Here is a 13933-nt window from a genome sequence, read left to right on the forward strand (position 1 = left end):
GCGTCACTGCCGCCAGAGACGAGTGACTTTTCAAAGCGCTGTAGATGATCTCATCGCTCTGAGCACCAATGATAGTGCTGTACATCCAGGTTGCATCTCCTGTTGGGTCTGCCGGGCAGCCGTAAAGGAAATGAATATAATGGTGTTGTAGTATGTTGTATAGTTTTTTTTGATGGCGATTCGTAAGGATCTCTCTCGAGGACAAAGCCTTTGTGGTTTTGAGCTCAAGCGAATGCTTCTCTGGCTACGTGCTGACGAAGAGAGCCTTCAGGATTGAAGCCAGTTGATGGAATGAGGACTGATGCAGCGCAGAGTCAGCATGCGTAGCCAAAGTTCCCACGTTGTAGAGTAGCCCATTTCGTCCGTACCTTGAGCGCCTGCCGCAGCTGCGCGAGCGTTGGTAGCCTCGACAGGGATGGTGTGAAGTCGAAACGATGCGCGCTAGTGGCCAAAACAAACATGGCTGTCTCACGCGGCTTCGCCCTCTCCCTGCCCACGAACACCAAAACCACGCAGAACGAGAAGATCAAGACAGAGAAGAAGATGACGACGACGACGAAGACGACGATGACGATCCCGTTCGTTTCTCCACTCCGCCGCACCCTCTCCACGCCGCCCTGTCTCCATCTCGCTGACTGTCCAACAGATCCAAACACTGGGAGTTTTGGGTTGACGGAAGCGTGCGGCCTTACAACCGCAATGATCCCAGCGTTGTTGGGGGATTTGCGGGCTGCGCGTGGGTGATGCGTGATCCAGAGCCGGGTCGCTCGCGCTTTGGAGAATGCTGGGCCCTGCCGTTGACCCGCGATGTCACCTCGACCGAACTCACCGGCATCGAAAAGGCTCTGGACTTTGCCGTTGACGTCGTCCACCAACTGTCAGCTGCTCCCATCGCTGATCTCTACATCACCGTGCGCTCAGATTGCATGGACGCCGTCGACGAGGTGAGATACGCGTACGCCCCTGAAAATGGGGACATACCATTGAGCGGTGGGCGAGATGGGTATATTGAAATACTCCATCCAACGCTCACCCACCGATGCGTGAACGCAATCCGCTCGCTCGAAGCACGAGGCATCGTCGCTCGCGTGATGTGGGAGGAACGCATGGCAACAGAAGAGGCAATAAGAGCTGATGCCGGCGCGAGGAAGGGGGGCGAGATGAGGCGCATGTTCTCTGGAACGCATGGTCCTCGGCGGTTTCCGCTCTGAGGAGTACCGGCGAATGCCACGAGAACGTCGTTGACTCTCACCATATCGCAGACTCAGCTGTAATGGCTTGTCCTGTGGTCCGCATGCGGCAGAAACCGCATGAAAGCCGTTCGGAGCGGTAATGGAGGTCAAATCCCATTCCAACCTCCTCGTTGGTGGCCTCTGGGCGGCTTCACGAAGCTGGCGGACCGGAAAGGGTCGTGATCTTTGGAGATCGTTGTTCTGCTTGGGCGGATCGTCTCACGAGGCACTTCACTCGAGGTTTGGACCAGTCTTCAAGCGAGGACATGCAAGCACTGCGACTGAACCCGACGACATTCCACACGGCTTGTGGCACATCGATCAGAGCCTCAGCAGAAACGCACGAACCTTCTTGCAGCGAAGTCGATGTCCACCTCATCCGTACGCGTAAGCTTCACTCAGGCAAAGCGATTTAAAGCCAACCACTGACAACCCGGTGCAGATACGCTAAGCACAGTCCCACAGAGACTGCCTAGTTTGGCACCACGGTGGAAGCTGCACGATTGGCCCGAGACTTTCATGTTGTGCACAACAGCAGTGAGGCTGTCTGAAAGTGTTCCATCTCGCTTTCCGCTTATCAAGATGCGAAGTGGTTGCGCTTACGCGAACTAATCAAGTTCTCGGCCAAGCTTGGAGAAGACGCTTGAGGAGAGGAGGAATCTCCCTATCAACAAGCCAGAGCATGTGCGAACACAGCGATTGGCGTCCATCGATTCAATCATTCTCCTCCTGCAGTCCTCGGTGGACAGCGGCCGTGCGAAGAGACATAGCTCTCCACCTCTGCACAGGAGCTTATGAGAGGAGAAGAGCTGACTGGTCTCCACCTGCACTTCTCAGTGACGCGGAGACAACTTCGAGGTCCAGAACGATGCGGATGCCAACAGCAAGCGACCAGCCCGCTCATACGACCGGCGTCAAATACCAGAGTCAGCAAGTAGTTGGGCAGCCAGCCAGTGCGTCTGCTTCAAAGTGCGGACCAGTTGCATGCGGAGCAGCCACAAGGTAGGCCATCCAGATCCAGAGAGTATGACAAAGTTGCTGACGCTGCTTCCCAGGAGCCGGTAAGCTGCCATGGCCACGACGACCGGCTCCAGTACGCAGCCACGCAGCTGATCAAATGCGCGACTGATTCAAGAAGGTGTCCTCTGCCTTGAATCTGACGTCCCACGCGGTATTGCTGATGCCACCTTGATCCACTGCCAGGATCAGTCAGACTGTCTTCGATGGCTCGAGAATGCAAGGCGCGAGCAGTGCACCATAACGCCGCAGCATAATTTGACTTCAGGAAAGCCTCGAGCAGCCAGAACGTGGATAACAGAGCGCAGCCTGGAGATTCGGACAACAGGAAGGCCTTGCTCGGCGTGCGCCCAAGTACAAGCTCGCGGGACTCAGAGTCGGGCGAAGCGGTCGTGGAGCAAGCGAAGCTAAATAGCATAATGTTGTGGCGGCACTGAAGGTACTGATTTTGACATTCATGCATCGACCTTTGGCTGACTTTGCACTGCCGCAGATGTTGATCGGAGCAACAGTGCATCGGCGAGCCGTCCTCCTGGGGTCGAGTTCTTCTAATCAGCAGCACCAAAGACGAAGACGGGAAAGATCAAGCTGTCCGAGAGTCCTTCCAGGAGCGCACACCGAGCCTGTCGCGATCCCTCAGAGGAGCAGAGAGCATCTGCTGGACAGGGGAACAGTGGAAGGCAAGATCAATCCAGCTCGGGGTATTCAATAGGTGACCCAGGTGAACACGGTCTCTGGCTTTCTCTCTGGCAAGAAAGTTGCATGTAAAGACCGCCGTTGCAGTGAAGACATGGTCGGCGGAGAGGCGAGCGTGAGTGTTCGAGTTCTTAGAGGGCGAATGTCTATTCATGCCGTGCTCGATTGATGACGCATGTGGCCATGTGTAGGATGAGTGCTGTAACCGAGTTGTCGTGCGGCATACAAGGAGTGTTCGTGGGCATAAAGAGGATGCTGGATGGTGGCTGAGATGGTGCGGGAGGAAGGCGACAAAGCGGGCGGTTGGTTGGATCGGGGACAGCTTGTCAGCCCGGGGTTCTTGCGAAGAGTCGAAGGGGATATATTGAACAATTTGAGAACTGGAAGCATCGGCGTATGAACGAAGAGATGGAGGAGGTCAACGGAAGTTTGCGTATGCAAGAAGGAGCAACGCTATCTATACTGGTACGAAAGGCTCTGTTGCTCAGCCATGTCTCAAGCTGTCTTGCTCATGCCATCACCTGTCTCATTCTTCTTGCTGTTTTCCTTGCGTTCTGCCGTCTAAGCGCGCATTGGAGCTCTGCCTTTCAACAAGCCTGCGTCTTCTGCTTTGCTGTTCAAGTCTGCCAGCCATACATGCTGCTCCACTTTATACACTCGATCCTCCACATCGTACCACAATTGATCCACCTCATACTCAGCCGTCTCATCGCTCATCCGCGATTTCCTCTGCCTCTTCGCAGGACGAGCATCGGTTCGCTCATCATCTGCCTGCTCGATGACTTGCTTCTTGTCTGCAATTCTGGAGCTACGTCGACGAGGCTCATCATCCGCAGTGGTGAGACTGGCTTGTGCCTCCGTTGACGATGAAACACCACCCATGTACTCGTCCCCGTCTTCGTCTCTCGCCTGTCTCACCACCACCTTCTTCCTTCCACCACCCTTCTTGGGCACATCTACCAGGTCTGTGGTAAACTTACCACCAGAGGCCGTCTTCTTCTCCTTGCTCACTTCCACGAGCTCCACGAACAGCGCACCAGCAGTTCCCATTGCGAGGATGGCTCGCACCTCGTGCTCTTCAACGTTTCTGAAGAAGCACTGTTTGAGTGTCTGGGCGTCGGAGGCTCGTGGAACGCCGTGAAAGTACTGCATGTGAGTGGAGAATGATGATAGGCCGCGCAGTGGCGTATGCCCGGCCTGCGTGCAGTTGCCTCCGCAGGTGCGGCAGCGGAGCTCGATCCATCGGCCTTTTTCTGCGGCCTTGATGATCGTGGTGCATGGTGGCAGGAGGGTTTTGAAGGTGGCGGAGGCGAGGAAGTGGTCGATCTCGTCGTCTGACATGGGTGGAACGACTTCTTTTCCACCAGCGACGCCAAGGGAGGAGGTTGCTGTATCTCCGCTTTCAGCAGGCTTTGACTGGGCAGCGTGCTTGCGGGAGAGTGGCGCGGGAGGCGGAGGCATTGAGGAGGCGCCTGCAGTAGGCCAATCTATAGCTGCATTGTAGGCCTCGAGTATGGACTCGAGTTGGTCGCAGAGTGGTTCGACGGTGGCGGCGGTGTATGTTCCCGGATCCTTCAAGATGATCCTCGCGTCGTCGAGGAGGTCCTGCAACAGCTCTTGATCTTCAGCGGCGGACAACTTTACGTTTACAACATTGTTGTAGGCGCAGAAAAGGCGGCCCATGGCGTTGGAGTTGGTGATGGCAGCCATTTTATCGAGATGCGAAGCGAATGCGTTTGCAGAAGAAGATCGAGGACGGTGATATGCGCGACGTAAGCTGCAAAGGAGTCGAGAAGGAGCGGATTGTTGAGTTGAGCGGTGCACTTGGTGTGTGTGTGTGTGTCTGATGGTAGAAGACGAAGGAGCTTTGCGGGAAGAAAGGTGCTCGAAGGTGGGCTGCCAAGCATCGAGTGAACGGTCACAGGCTCGCAGACTTGGTACGTCACTCGTTGACTGCAACGAGACCGCAGTATCTGACGGTATAATGTTATGAGGAACATTCGGCCTATGTGGTATTTGCATATGTATAGCTGAAGAGTTCGCAAATATACTGGTGAAGACCTTAGGACGAGAGTTGACACAAGCGTCGCGTTCCCTGATCGTATAACTGGGAAGTGAATATCTATACTCGCCCTCAAACATGCCAACACAGTTTGCTCGCTCATGTTAACAAACTTTGGTACCAGCGAACAATGACACACCTTGATGTATGAGGAGTTTGTGTGGAAACAAAGAACTGATTGCCAGCCCGCCATAGATTTTTGAATCTGTTTGGAGGGTCAGAGGGCGATGCTTGTAGACAAGAGACTGCTAGTCTGGGGAGGCTTACAACAGCAAGGCTGTAGGCGTTCTGTACCGCCAAAGCTGTAATTGGTGTGATATCTCAGGACTGTGTTTGAGACGGATTTCAAGCCTATATCCAGGTCTCCAAGCTTGATAGCCTATGTTATTGCGGAGACAAATGTGCTGGTCCGGTGGCCATTCCGAACTTGGAGCTGTCATTATCTTCGATACAGCATTGCGTGTCTTGGTGTATCTATGAGTATGGCCTGGATCGACACATTCTTGGCCCGGCCATGTCTCTGCACGATACTCTCATGCGTCTACTGCTTCTCTTGCCCCTCTACCTTCGTCTGCTGCTTCTCAGCCAGTTTCTCATACGCCTTCCACCAAGCCTCGTTGACGAATAGCTGATGCTGATGATAGCTCTGCAGACCCCCAACCACGCTCGCCCCATCTTTCGTCATCCAGTCAACAATTGCCTCCAAATCCTCCTTGGTCCGTGAAGCTTGAGCTGCCTCGCGCAAGTAACCAACGTATCGATCCAGTCTCGGTCGTTCTCTCTTGATCCTCTGAATGGCAGGCTCTCGCTTCTCAATCTCCTCGTAGAACGGCATCGGCCTATCGATGCCTGAAACGCAGGGAAATTGCGCCACCATCTCTATGGGAGCTGCGATGACGCCGTCGAAGTCAATGACGCCTACGATCTCAAAGTCATCGTTGACTAGGACGTTGTGAATTCCGAAGTCACGATTGACTAGATGGAAGCGTCTATGGTCGGGTTTGCCGTAGGACTTGATCAGGTCGGTGAACTTCTTCGGAAGCTCAAATGATGGGCTGTCTTTGATGTTTTCGTCGCAGTACTGATGCGCGATGTCCTGGTAATGCTTTGTCAGATCGTGCCAGAAAGCGTCTGCCGTGTCCCAAGGGCCTTGTCCAGAGACGACTTCTGGTCCGATGGAGAAGTGTCCATCGATCTTGTAGATGCTCCCAATCTGATCGAACGTGCAACTTGCAAGCTCCATCTGTATTGCTGCCATTTGCTTCCAAAAGTCCGTGTTGCTGTGAAGGTCGTAGCTTTTTGCATCTGCGAGCTCTTCCGCACTGGTACCGTGAATGTAGCTCAGGATCATGTAAGGCGCGCCAATTTCATTGTTTGCATCGAGATCGTACGCAAAGACTTCTGGGACTGGAATGATCGTGTGTTTCCTCAGATACTCCATGGTCGCGATCTCGACTTCCATCGTCTTCTGAGCACCTAGCAGCTCTGGCCGCCCTGTTTCTTCAGAGTCGGGCAAGCGAAGTCGTGCAATCCATTGCACGCCATCCGCGAACTCGATTTTTCTCACCACATTGAAGTGTCCTCGCGAGTATCGCTCGCTGAGCTGACAGGGCGCGGCTCGGATGGCTGTTACGGAGTCACGAAGGCCGTTCCAGTTGATTGTCTCGACAAAGTCCTTGACGCGAATGTGCTGAATGTGCCCTTCTGGGTATGGACCAGCGTCAAACCAGCCTCCGCTGCCGAGTGTGGACATGGTGGCCTTGATGATGAGATTTGATGACTTGATAGTAGTTGAGAAATATAGAGGAATTGGTGAGGAGGGCTTCGGAAGTATTTCTTTGTGTCGCAACGAATACGGACAAGTGACTGCCCAGAAGTCGTGGAGTTGGCCCGAGCTCTTTTTCATTCACGAGACAATCACTCTATTGTGACATCACTCCTACAATCACAGTAAGACACTTACAGTAAGCTACACTATAGGGCGGATGGGAACATCAAAGCTGCAGAGCCGGAGTGCGGAAATAGCATGCAATACTTTGGGCTTCATACGTGAGAAATTGAAAAATGCAAATTATGGCACAGGCAAAATAGTGATTCGAACCAAATTTTGTATTCAGAGTGCTGAACTAGCAGCAAGCTTTGCTTTGTCAAGAAGGTTCAACGATCAGAGGATTTCAGTCAGGACGTAAGAGCGGACATTCAGAACAGTGCTAGTTCTGCTTGCCGATCGGAGAATTTCAGGTAGGACGTAGGAGCAGACCATCACAGGACTTCTAGTTCTGCTTGCCGCAGCTGCTGCATCTGTCTCCGTTCTTGACAGCGCTACCGCACTTGGAGCAGGCCACGTTGTAACTCAAAGAGTTGACAAGCATGTTGAAGGTAGTTTGGGTGGGTTGTTGAGGTTGTTGAGTTTGCTCGTGTGGTTGGTTTGCTCGGTAGTCTCTGGTAGTGAGCTAGAGCTGGCTTGCTTGTTTGGGGTTCTGATGAGAGAAGAGAAGGAATGACCTGCGATGAGCAGTCCTTATAAATGACCTTCAGGTCTGGGAAGACATGGCCATTGTTGAAACTGAGCTTGTGGCTTTGAGAACATGGCCTTTGTCTTCCCATGAAAGTCTGCTTACAACGATCCTGCCCTTCTTCAAAGATGATGTGACGTGGAGAACAACATTGTTCAAGATAAGGCCTATTGTTATGTTTTGAAGAGTGACCGATAACATTGGAAGGCGTTCGATGTGGCCAAAAGTGCTGATTGCGAATGTAGGAGAGGTCTTTTCAATACCAGAAGGGACAATCGCGTGGAAGCAAGATCGTGTCAAAGTGCTCTGCCCAGTGAGCGTTCAGCTGCGATACGCCAGTTTCTATGAAGCATAGAGGAACGCTCGTCTCTGTTTGCATTCCCACAGATGTTTTGAAGGCGGCTAGTTCATCATTCCTTACGTATGCTGCCACTGTATAATCATTACAGATTCAGACCGCAAGCTGACTACTATCGATGCCGAATGAGTGCTCCTCCCGTGCTGTGTTATTGTGTCTCCGATGGGAGATGCCGAGACTGGCCGCAAACAGCGTGAATGTGGCTGCGGCCGCGACGAACTGTGTATTTCTCCGGTTGATCGTCCCCTCACTCGTCGTCAGGTCATTTCTCGCCCGCCTCTCCATCCTTATCCGCATCCTCGTCCTCAGGCTCACCATCAAGATCCACCAACGTGTCTATCTTTCTCTTCTTGCTTGTGTGACAGACCAGTTGCTCATCGTCCGTATCCTCTTCGTCGTCAGACTCCCTAACTTCCACACGCTGGTCGCTTGAGCTAGAGGCAGCTGAAGTTGACTTTCGGAATGCGGGGCCCAGAGACTCTCGTGCGTGTTGATATCCCTTGCTGCTCTGAGGCTTGGAGGTACTAGAGCACTGTGGTAGAGGCGGTGACGAAGTGAAGACCAGCTGTTTGGAAGGGGTCTCGCGTGGTGACTCCATAGGCGTGGTGTGGCGAAGCGTCTGAGACTCCTCGACATCCTCGTGCTCCGGTGGTGGCGCCCATCTGTGATCATCGCGAATGAGATGACCACGATGAGTCGCGATGGTCTTCAGAAAGTCGTCTACATCTATCGGTTTGTACAGTTCCGTGGCCTTGAATAGTAGCTCGATGGCACCCAGGCGGCGGCCTTCGCGATGATGAGTGAGATCGCCTGGAACGTACAACGGTAAGCGGCCCTTGAGGCACTCGATCAACCAGGCGAGGAGGTTGTCCCAATTCGGCTCGTAATCCAGGTCGCATCTGATGCCGCCTACTTCTAGTGGGGTTGTGGGAGCTTCGTAAAGGCGGCGAATCATGAAGTCGGAAGTCGTGATGCGTGTCGGGAGCGACGAAACGTGGTCATCGAGGCCGTCCAGCAGTATTGCCGACTTCTCCAGCAAGGCTTCGAAGAACTCACGCTCGTCGTGGCTGCCAGCTAACAGGATGGGCTTGGTCTCAGCTTTCTTACGATGCGAGTCCATCAGCTTCCAGAAGGGCTGGATCGCAAGCCCGTCAAAGTTTGACACCTGAATGTTGAAAGAGTTTCCAACAAAGAAGATCGGGACAGCAAGTTCTCGAACTTGCTTGCACACTGTGAGAAGTCCAGGCGCTTCGCGAAGTGGGCTGCCATCGGACTCGTTATGATGTCGCTTGACAAGTGAGTTGTTGTCGTTGATGTCCCAGCTGACGACTGGCTGTGGCACAATCTGGCCTTGTGGAAGGACATCATAGGGCGCTTCATCGACGAGCACGAAGCTGTAGATAAGCCTCTGAACAGACTCGGGAAGATGCAGAAGATGTTCTCCAGCTGGCTGCGTGCTGACCGAGTCATTGTGCATTTTCTAGACCGTAGTCAGTGATTCCGCGCTTCTTGAGTGCCCTGTAAACCTACGCTGATTGCCGGAATCACTTTGCTTGAGTTGTACACGACCTTGAAGCCTCGAATGCGGATTTCTTCTTCATCGTCGTCGGCCTTGCGCTTCAATCCGCGCGGTTGGACATCCAACATGTAATCCTCTTTGTCGTTCTCAGGTGTTGAAGTTGGGACTTCTGCGGCCAAGTTGTCGACTACAGGGCTCGGTGCTTGGGAAGGTGCGGGAGATGGAGGTCGAGCGGGCTCCTTGCTCGAGGTGGAGCTCCAGATCCACGCCATGATCGGCAACTGGGAAGATGGATTGAAAGGAACGAATTAGTCCTCGGGGTTCTGGCGCAGCTCGAATAGCTCGCGAGATTGCCGCTCAGTGGCTTCGCGTTTGCAAGAGAAGTTAGAGTGACAGGGTGAGTAGGAAGAGAAGAGCGTTCTTATGGAGTAGAAGGAGGCGCTGCCGGCGATGAAGGTCACGTGCCTGTCTGTGAATGTGAATGGTCTCATATCTGCTAAGAGTCAATGTTTCGAAAAGAGCTAGAAATGGTCTTCCAGCACCATCTGGACTCAGCTGAGCTCTGAAGTGGAACAAGAAAGAGAGACATCGAATACTTGCCGCGGCATTTCCGCTCAATTATCTTTTGACAGACCGGCATGGAGATCACCCTGCTGGGCTCTGCTTACCCTCTCCCGCACCGAGATGAGCTCGTTGATCCTCTTGTCAATATGTGAGACCTCTTTACGGCAGTATCTCAGCCTCATAGAAATGGCTTTGTCCTGCTCCTTCAATTGCTCCATCCTCACCTCGTTTCTCGCAATTTCTGCCACATTCTGTTGTAATTGTGCTTTCATCGCACACAGTCTCGCATCTTCTTCTCTGCTGAATGGTGTTGTACCGATTTGATGTGGCTGACGCAATAGTGGCTGTCTAATGGCCGTTTGACGGGAGATACTGGAAGCAGGGCTATGCCTGTGCTGTTTCTTCTGCCTGTTTCCGCCGCCTCCATCCATACCGCCGCCGAGCCTGTTGCCGCTGCCGTCTCCGCTCATCGTGAGCTACGCGTGTAGTTTCGGGAGGTACGGAAGCTGGATTCGAGGTCGTAGAGGAGGATTCGAGGCGGGCGGACAGTTGTGGAAGTGAGGTACTGGCCTGAGGCTCAGATCTGCTTCCCTCGCGGCCGAATTCTGTGCTGATGAAGGCTCGTAGCGGCATGAAAACAACTCGTGCTGCTTCTCATACCCTCTCCAACTTTCCGCCGCGCTGCTATGGGTGTTGGAGTGGTTTTGTGGTGGTGCTGTGGCCGTGGAGGGCAAAGCATTGAGCACATTCGCGGCCAAAAGCCAGGTTCTTGGCCTGAAGTCGCAGCTGATGGCTCTTGCTCATCATTCATTGACCAGCAGTTTCCTCCTAACCGCAATAACGACATCTTCCCTTCCGCCAACACGCTCAACGAGCAGCGGAGTGGCTTCTTGCTGCTTCTGATACCCTCAGCGACATCTTCCAGTGGTCGGTAGAGCCTTCAGGCACCGCAGAGCCATCCTTGAGGGAAGTTCTTTCCGCCATCCACCACCTCCGCCGCCTCAATAGCGACATTGGCGTCAACGAGAAGCTTGACTTGGTCATCTTCCTTTTCCTAGGCGGCGGCACCCCGAACGGCGCTTCCGCCATGAACTCGCAGCCAGACAGGTAATTCTTCCGCCACACACCTCCACCACCGCCTCAGCGACGACTCAGTCGCAGCGAGGAGCACCTGACGATGAGCGTCCATGCCTTCAGCAGCTATGACAAGCGCCCCCAGCTCGCTGAACAGCTAGCTGACCTCGTCTTGAGGCGCTGATAGGCACAAATTCGCCGACAGCCATCTTCCGCGCATCGACGGCGAGGTCGGTGGCAAAGCAGCAGCCCTGCACTCGCGTACACACCAGCCGCGGCGTCCCATGCGAGATATGGGCCAGCACTCAATTCGTCCCGCTGACAGACTTCCTAGGGAAAAGTATCCCGCCAAGTTTCTCCACCAGCACCACCTCCACGATCACCCGCAGTCGCCGAGACATGCGCCACACCGGTACTCCCCCACATCTAGACAGAGCTGTCAGGTCGGGCACAGCTCCAAGAGGAGGACGTTGAGGAGGATGAAGAGGCGGAATGCGACAAGGACAGCAGCAGCGTGAGAGACTCCGCCGCGATGAACACGAACCGCTTGCCGGTGGACTGGACGCCACGGGGCATCTCAAGGCTCTCATGGGTCTTGCAGGTTCGTCAGGTGTATGACATCGTGGTCTTCCATGAGGAACACCTCACTGCCACCACCCCTGCGGCGGCGCTTTTGACAGTCATCGCGCTCCGAGGAGTCTCAAAGTCACACCCTGTGCACTCCACTGCTCGACTGATGGAGTCTGCGGAGAGTGGTTCTGCTCAAAAGGGAGACTTTCGGCATACCACAAATGGTAAGCCGAGTACCAGGTGGAGACCCGATGCCACTCCGCAAGCTGGCTTGTTGGTCGCTCAGAGACTTCTTCATCACGCACAGCCTTGTCTCATCATCAGACACCCTCTTTGCACAGCAGGATGACAGTTTGCTGATACAACAGACGCAGGCGCATCTCGATATACGGCAGTATGATTCAAGAGCCCACAGCGACGGACACCGCGCCATGAGCAGCAGAGGCAGCAAGTGGCTCCAGGATAGGTCTTCTCCTCGCTGGCGCCAGCAGACAAGAGCTTCGGCTCTCGACAGAACCCCAACACGATACACTTCAACTCCAGCCTTCGTCCTCATGGCGAACCGTGGGCACCCAATCGACACTCTGCCGCCTTGGAAGTACTCCATCCCATGTGGCTTCTTCTTCTGCAGGACCAAATAGCAGATCTTGATTGAAGTGGATGTCCTGGATGCCAGGAGCTTTGGAGCAAGGGCAGGACATCGCCGCTGGCAGGGTCTTCGCATGATGTTGCCAAGTAGGGTGACCAACTCCGATAGCAACACCGCGGCCACAGCTTGGGCATGAATACCAAATGCAAGCATCATATTTCGGCCAACCCTCGTACACTTCGATTGGACATCCGTGAGCTGCTTCAGCCGGTGCAAGTCCCGTATCGTCTGTCGGACTTGCTTCTGGAATCTCTTCGACCGCTTTCTTCCTCAACGCCAGCGAACATTCTGGGCAGCCGTGAGCCAACTCCTCGGGCCGGCGTAAGTCCCATGCCTGCTTTCAAGACTTCTTCCTTCGGGATTGGTAGTTCTTGGGCAGATGACTGTCACAAGTTTCACTTCTTTCTCTTTTCACCTTTTGGCATCTGTGAGCTTCGGCCAGTGTAAGTCCTGCCGCCGAACCTGACGACTACTCTCGGTAGACGCTTGCAGAGGTCAAGTCTCTTTCATGGTTCTTCTCGCTTCGGCCTTCTTGTGCTGGAGTCGGTGTGCTTTTCAGCCCGAGCAAGATCAGGATTCCTTCGTCACTTTTCCACACTGGCATCGGAGAGCTTTGAGGCCCGCGTAAGTCCAGGGTTCTTCTTTCGCCCTCGTGGACGTTTCGGCCCCATGTACTGGCAGCGGAGTGCTTCGGAAGCCCGTACGAGACCAGGATTTCTCCATCGCCATCTCGAACTCGCCTCACATTGGCGTCGGAGAGCCTTCAGGCCCGTATAAGTCCACAAATTTCCCAGCGACTCCTGCACTCATCCATGCTGGCGGCGGAGAGCTGCAAAGCCCGTGTAAGACCAACCTTTTGTCTTCTCTTGGCTCTGCGTCGATCAACCTCGACGTCTTCCTGCTGGCTGCGGAGAGCTTCGTGGCCCGTGTAAGACCAGAACTTCCCCTCTCAGTTCCGTTTCACTTGCCTTTAAGCAAGGCGAAGTACCTTTTCACGTTCTCCTTGCATTGGCAGCGGCGAGCCTCGTGGCCCGCGTAAGTCCAGAATTCTTCTTCTTTCTTTCGACTATGCTGCAGTGTCGGCGAGACGATTGATCCCGAGTGCTCGCTGAACCATCGTTGCGAATGTCGGCACATATCTGGCATCTCGCCTTTGACACGGCAGAGCTGCACCCTCGTGTAAGGTTGCATGGCCCGATCTCGTACTTTCTACTTTCTCATCGGCAAAGCTGAGTCGCTCTCGAGCAGCCTTGCAATCTCTTCCTTTTGGCAGCGGCGAGCCTTCGGGCCCGCGTAAGTCCGGCGTCGTCTTCACGTCTGCAGCATCAACTTGATCGCTGGGGAGACGTATGTCCCGGCTACTGACTGCAGCACCATCGCGGAACTTGACAAGATCGTCGACTTGGGTGTTGGTGACAAGGACTTTCAGCAACAACTTCAGCAACAGCCATCTTGCACTGCAGTGCTTCATCTAGGCACCTGGACATCCTCTTCGCCTCTGGGCTTTTCGGTCTAGACCCGGGTGTGGCTTCACAGAGATTTGCTGCTCGGTTGTGCAGGACGCGCAGCGATCACACTCAGCATTCGACTCAGACGTCATGTGGTCAGGTCTTCGCAGCTGCGACTTTGTTGCTAGCGGCTCGTGGTCTGCCTCGACTTTCGCTGTTGGGTATTGG

The 13933-nt window shown here is 54.2% G+C and overlaps 4 protein-coding genes across 4 annotated transcripts; 1 reads left to right on the forward strand and 3 right to left on the reverse strand.

The window, feature by feature from the left end:
• Positions 1-459: 459 nt before the first annotated feature.
• CKM354_001291600 (uncharacterized protein) lies at positions 460-1211 on the forward strand (the record flags this gene model as incomplete). Its single annotated transcript, XM_044808451.1, has 2 exons — positions 460-578; positions 647-1211. 2 exons carry the CDS (start codon positions 460-462, stop codon positions 1209-1211), a joined length of 684 nt encoding a protein of 227 aa, XP_044664386.1.
• Positions 1212-3506: 2295 nt separating this feature from the next.
• Positions 3507-4655, reverse strand: CKM354_001291700 (uncharacterized protein; the record flags this gene model as incomplete). The annotated part of the gene is made up of 1 exon (XM_044808452.1): positions 3507-4655. The coding sequence occupies one exon, from the start codon at positions 4653-4655 to the stop codon at positions 3507-3509; it is 1149 nt and encodes a 382-aa protein (XP_044664387.1).
• Positions 4656-5548: 893 nt separating this feature from the next.
• On the reverse strand, positions 5549-6760 carry CKM354_001291800 (uncharacterized protein; the record flags this gene model as incomplete). The annotated part of the gene is made up of 1 exon (XM_044808453.1): positions 5549-6760. The coding sequence occupies one exon, from the start codon at positions 6758-6760 to the stop codon at positions 5549-5551; it is 1212 nt and encodes a 403-aa protein (XP_044664388.1).
• Positions 6761-8143: 1383 nt separating this feature from the next.
• On the reverse strand, positions 8144-9672 carry CKM354_001291900 (uncharacterized protein; the record flags this gene model as incomplete). The annotated part of the gene is made up of 2 exons (XM_044808454.1): positions 8144-9361; positions 9412-9672. The coding sequence occupies 2 exons, from the start codon at positions 9670-9672 to the stop codon at positions 8144-8146; spliced, it is 1479 nt and encodes a 492-aa protein (XP_044664389.1).
• Between the last annotated feature and the right edge of the window lie 4261 nt (positions 9673-13933).

The sequence above is a fragment of the Cercospora kikuchii genome, assembly GCF_019650295.1.
Source record: "Cercospora kikuchii DNA, contig_00009, whole genome shotgun sequence".
NCBI classification, from domain to species: Eukaryota; Fungi; Ascomycota; class Dothideomycetes; order Mycosphaerellales; family Mycosphaerellaceae; genus Cercospora; species Cercospora kikuchii.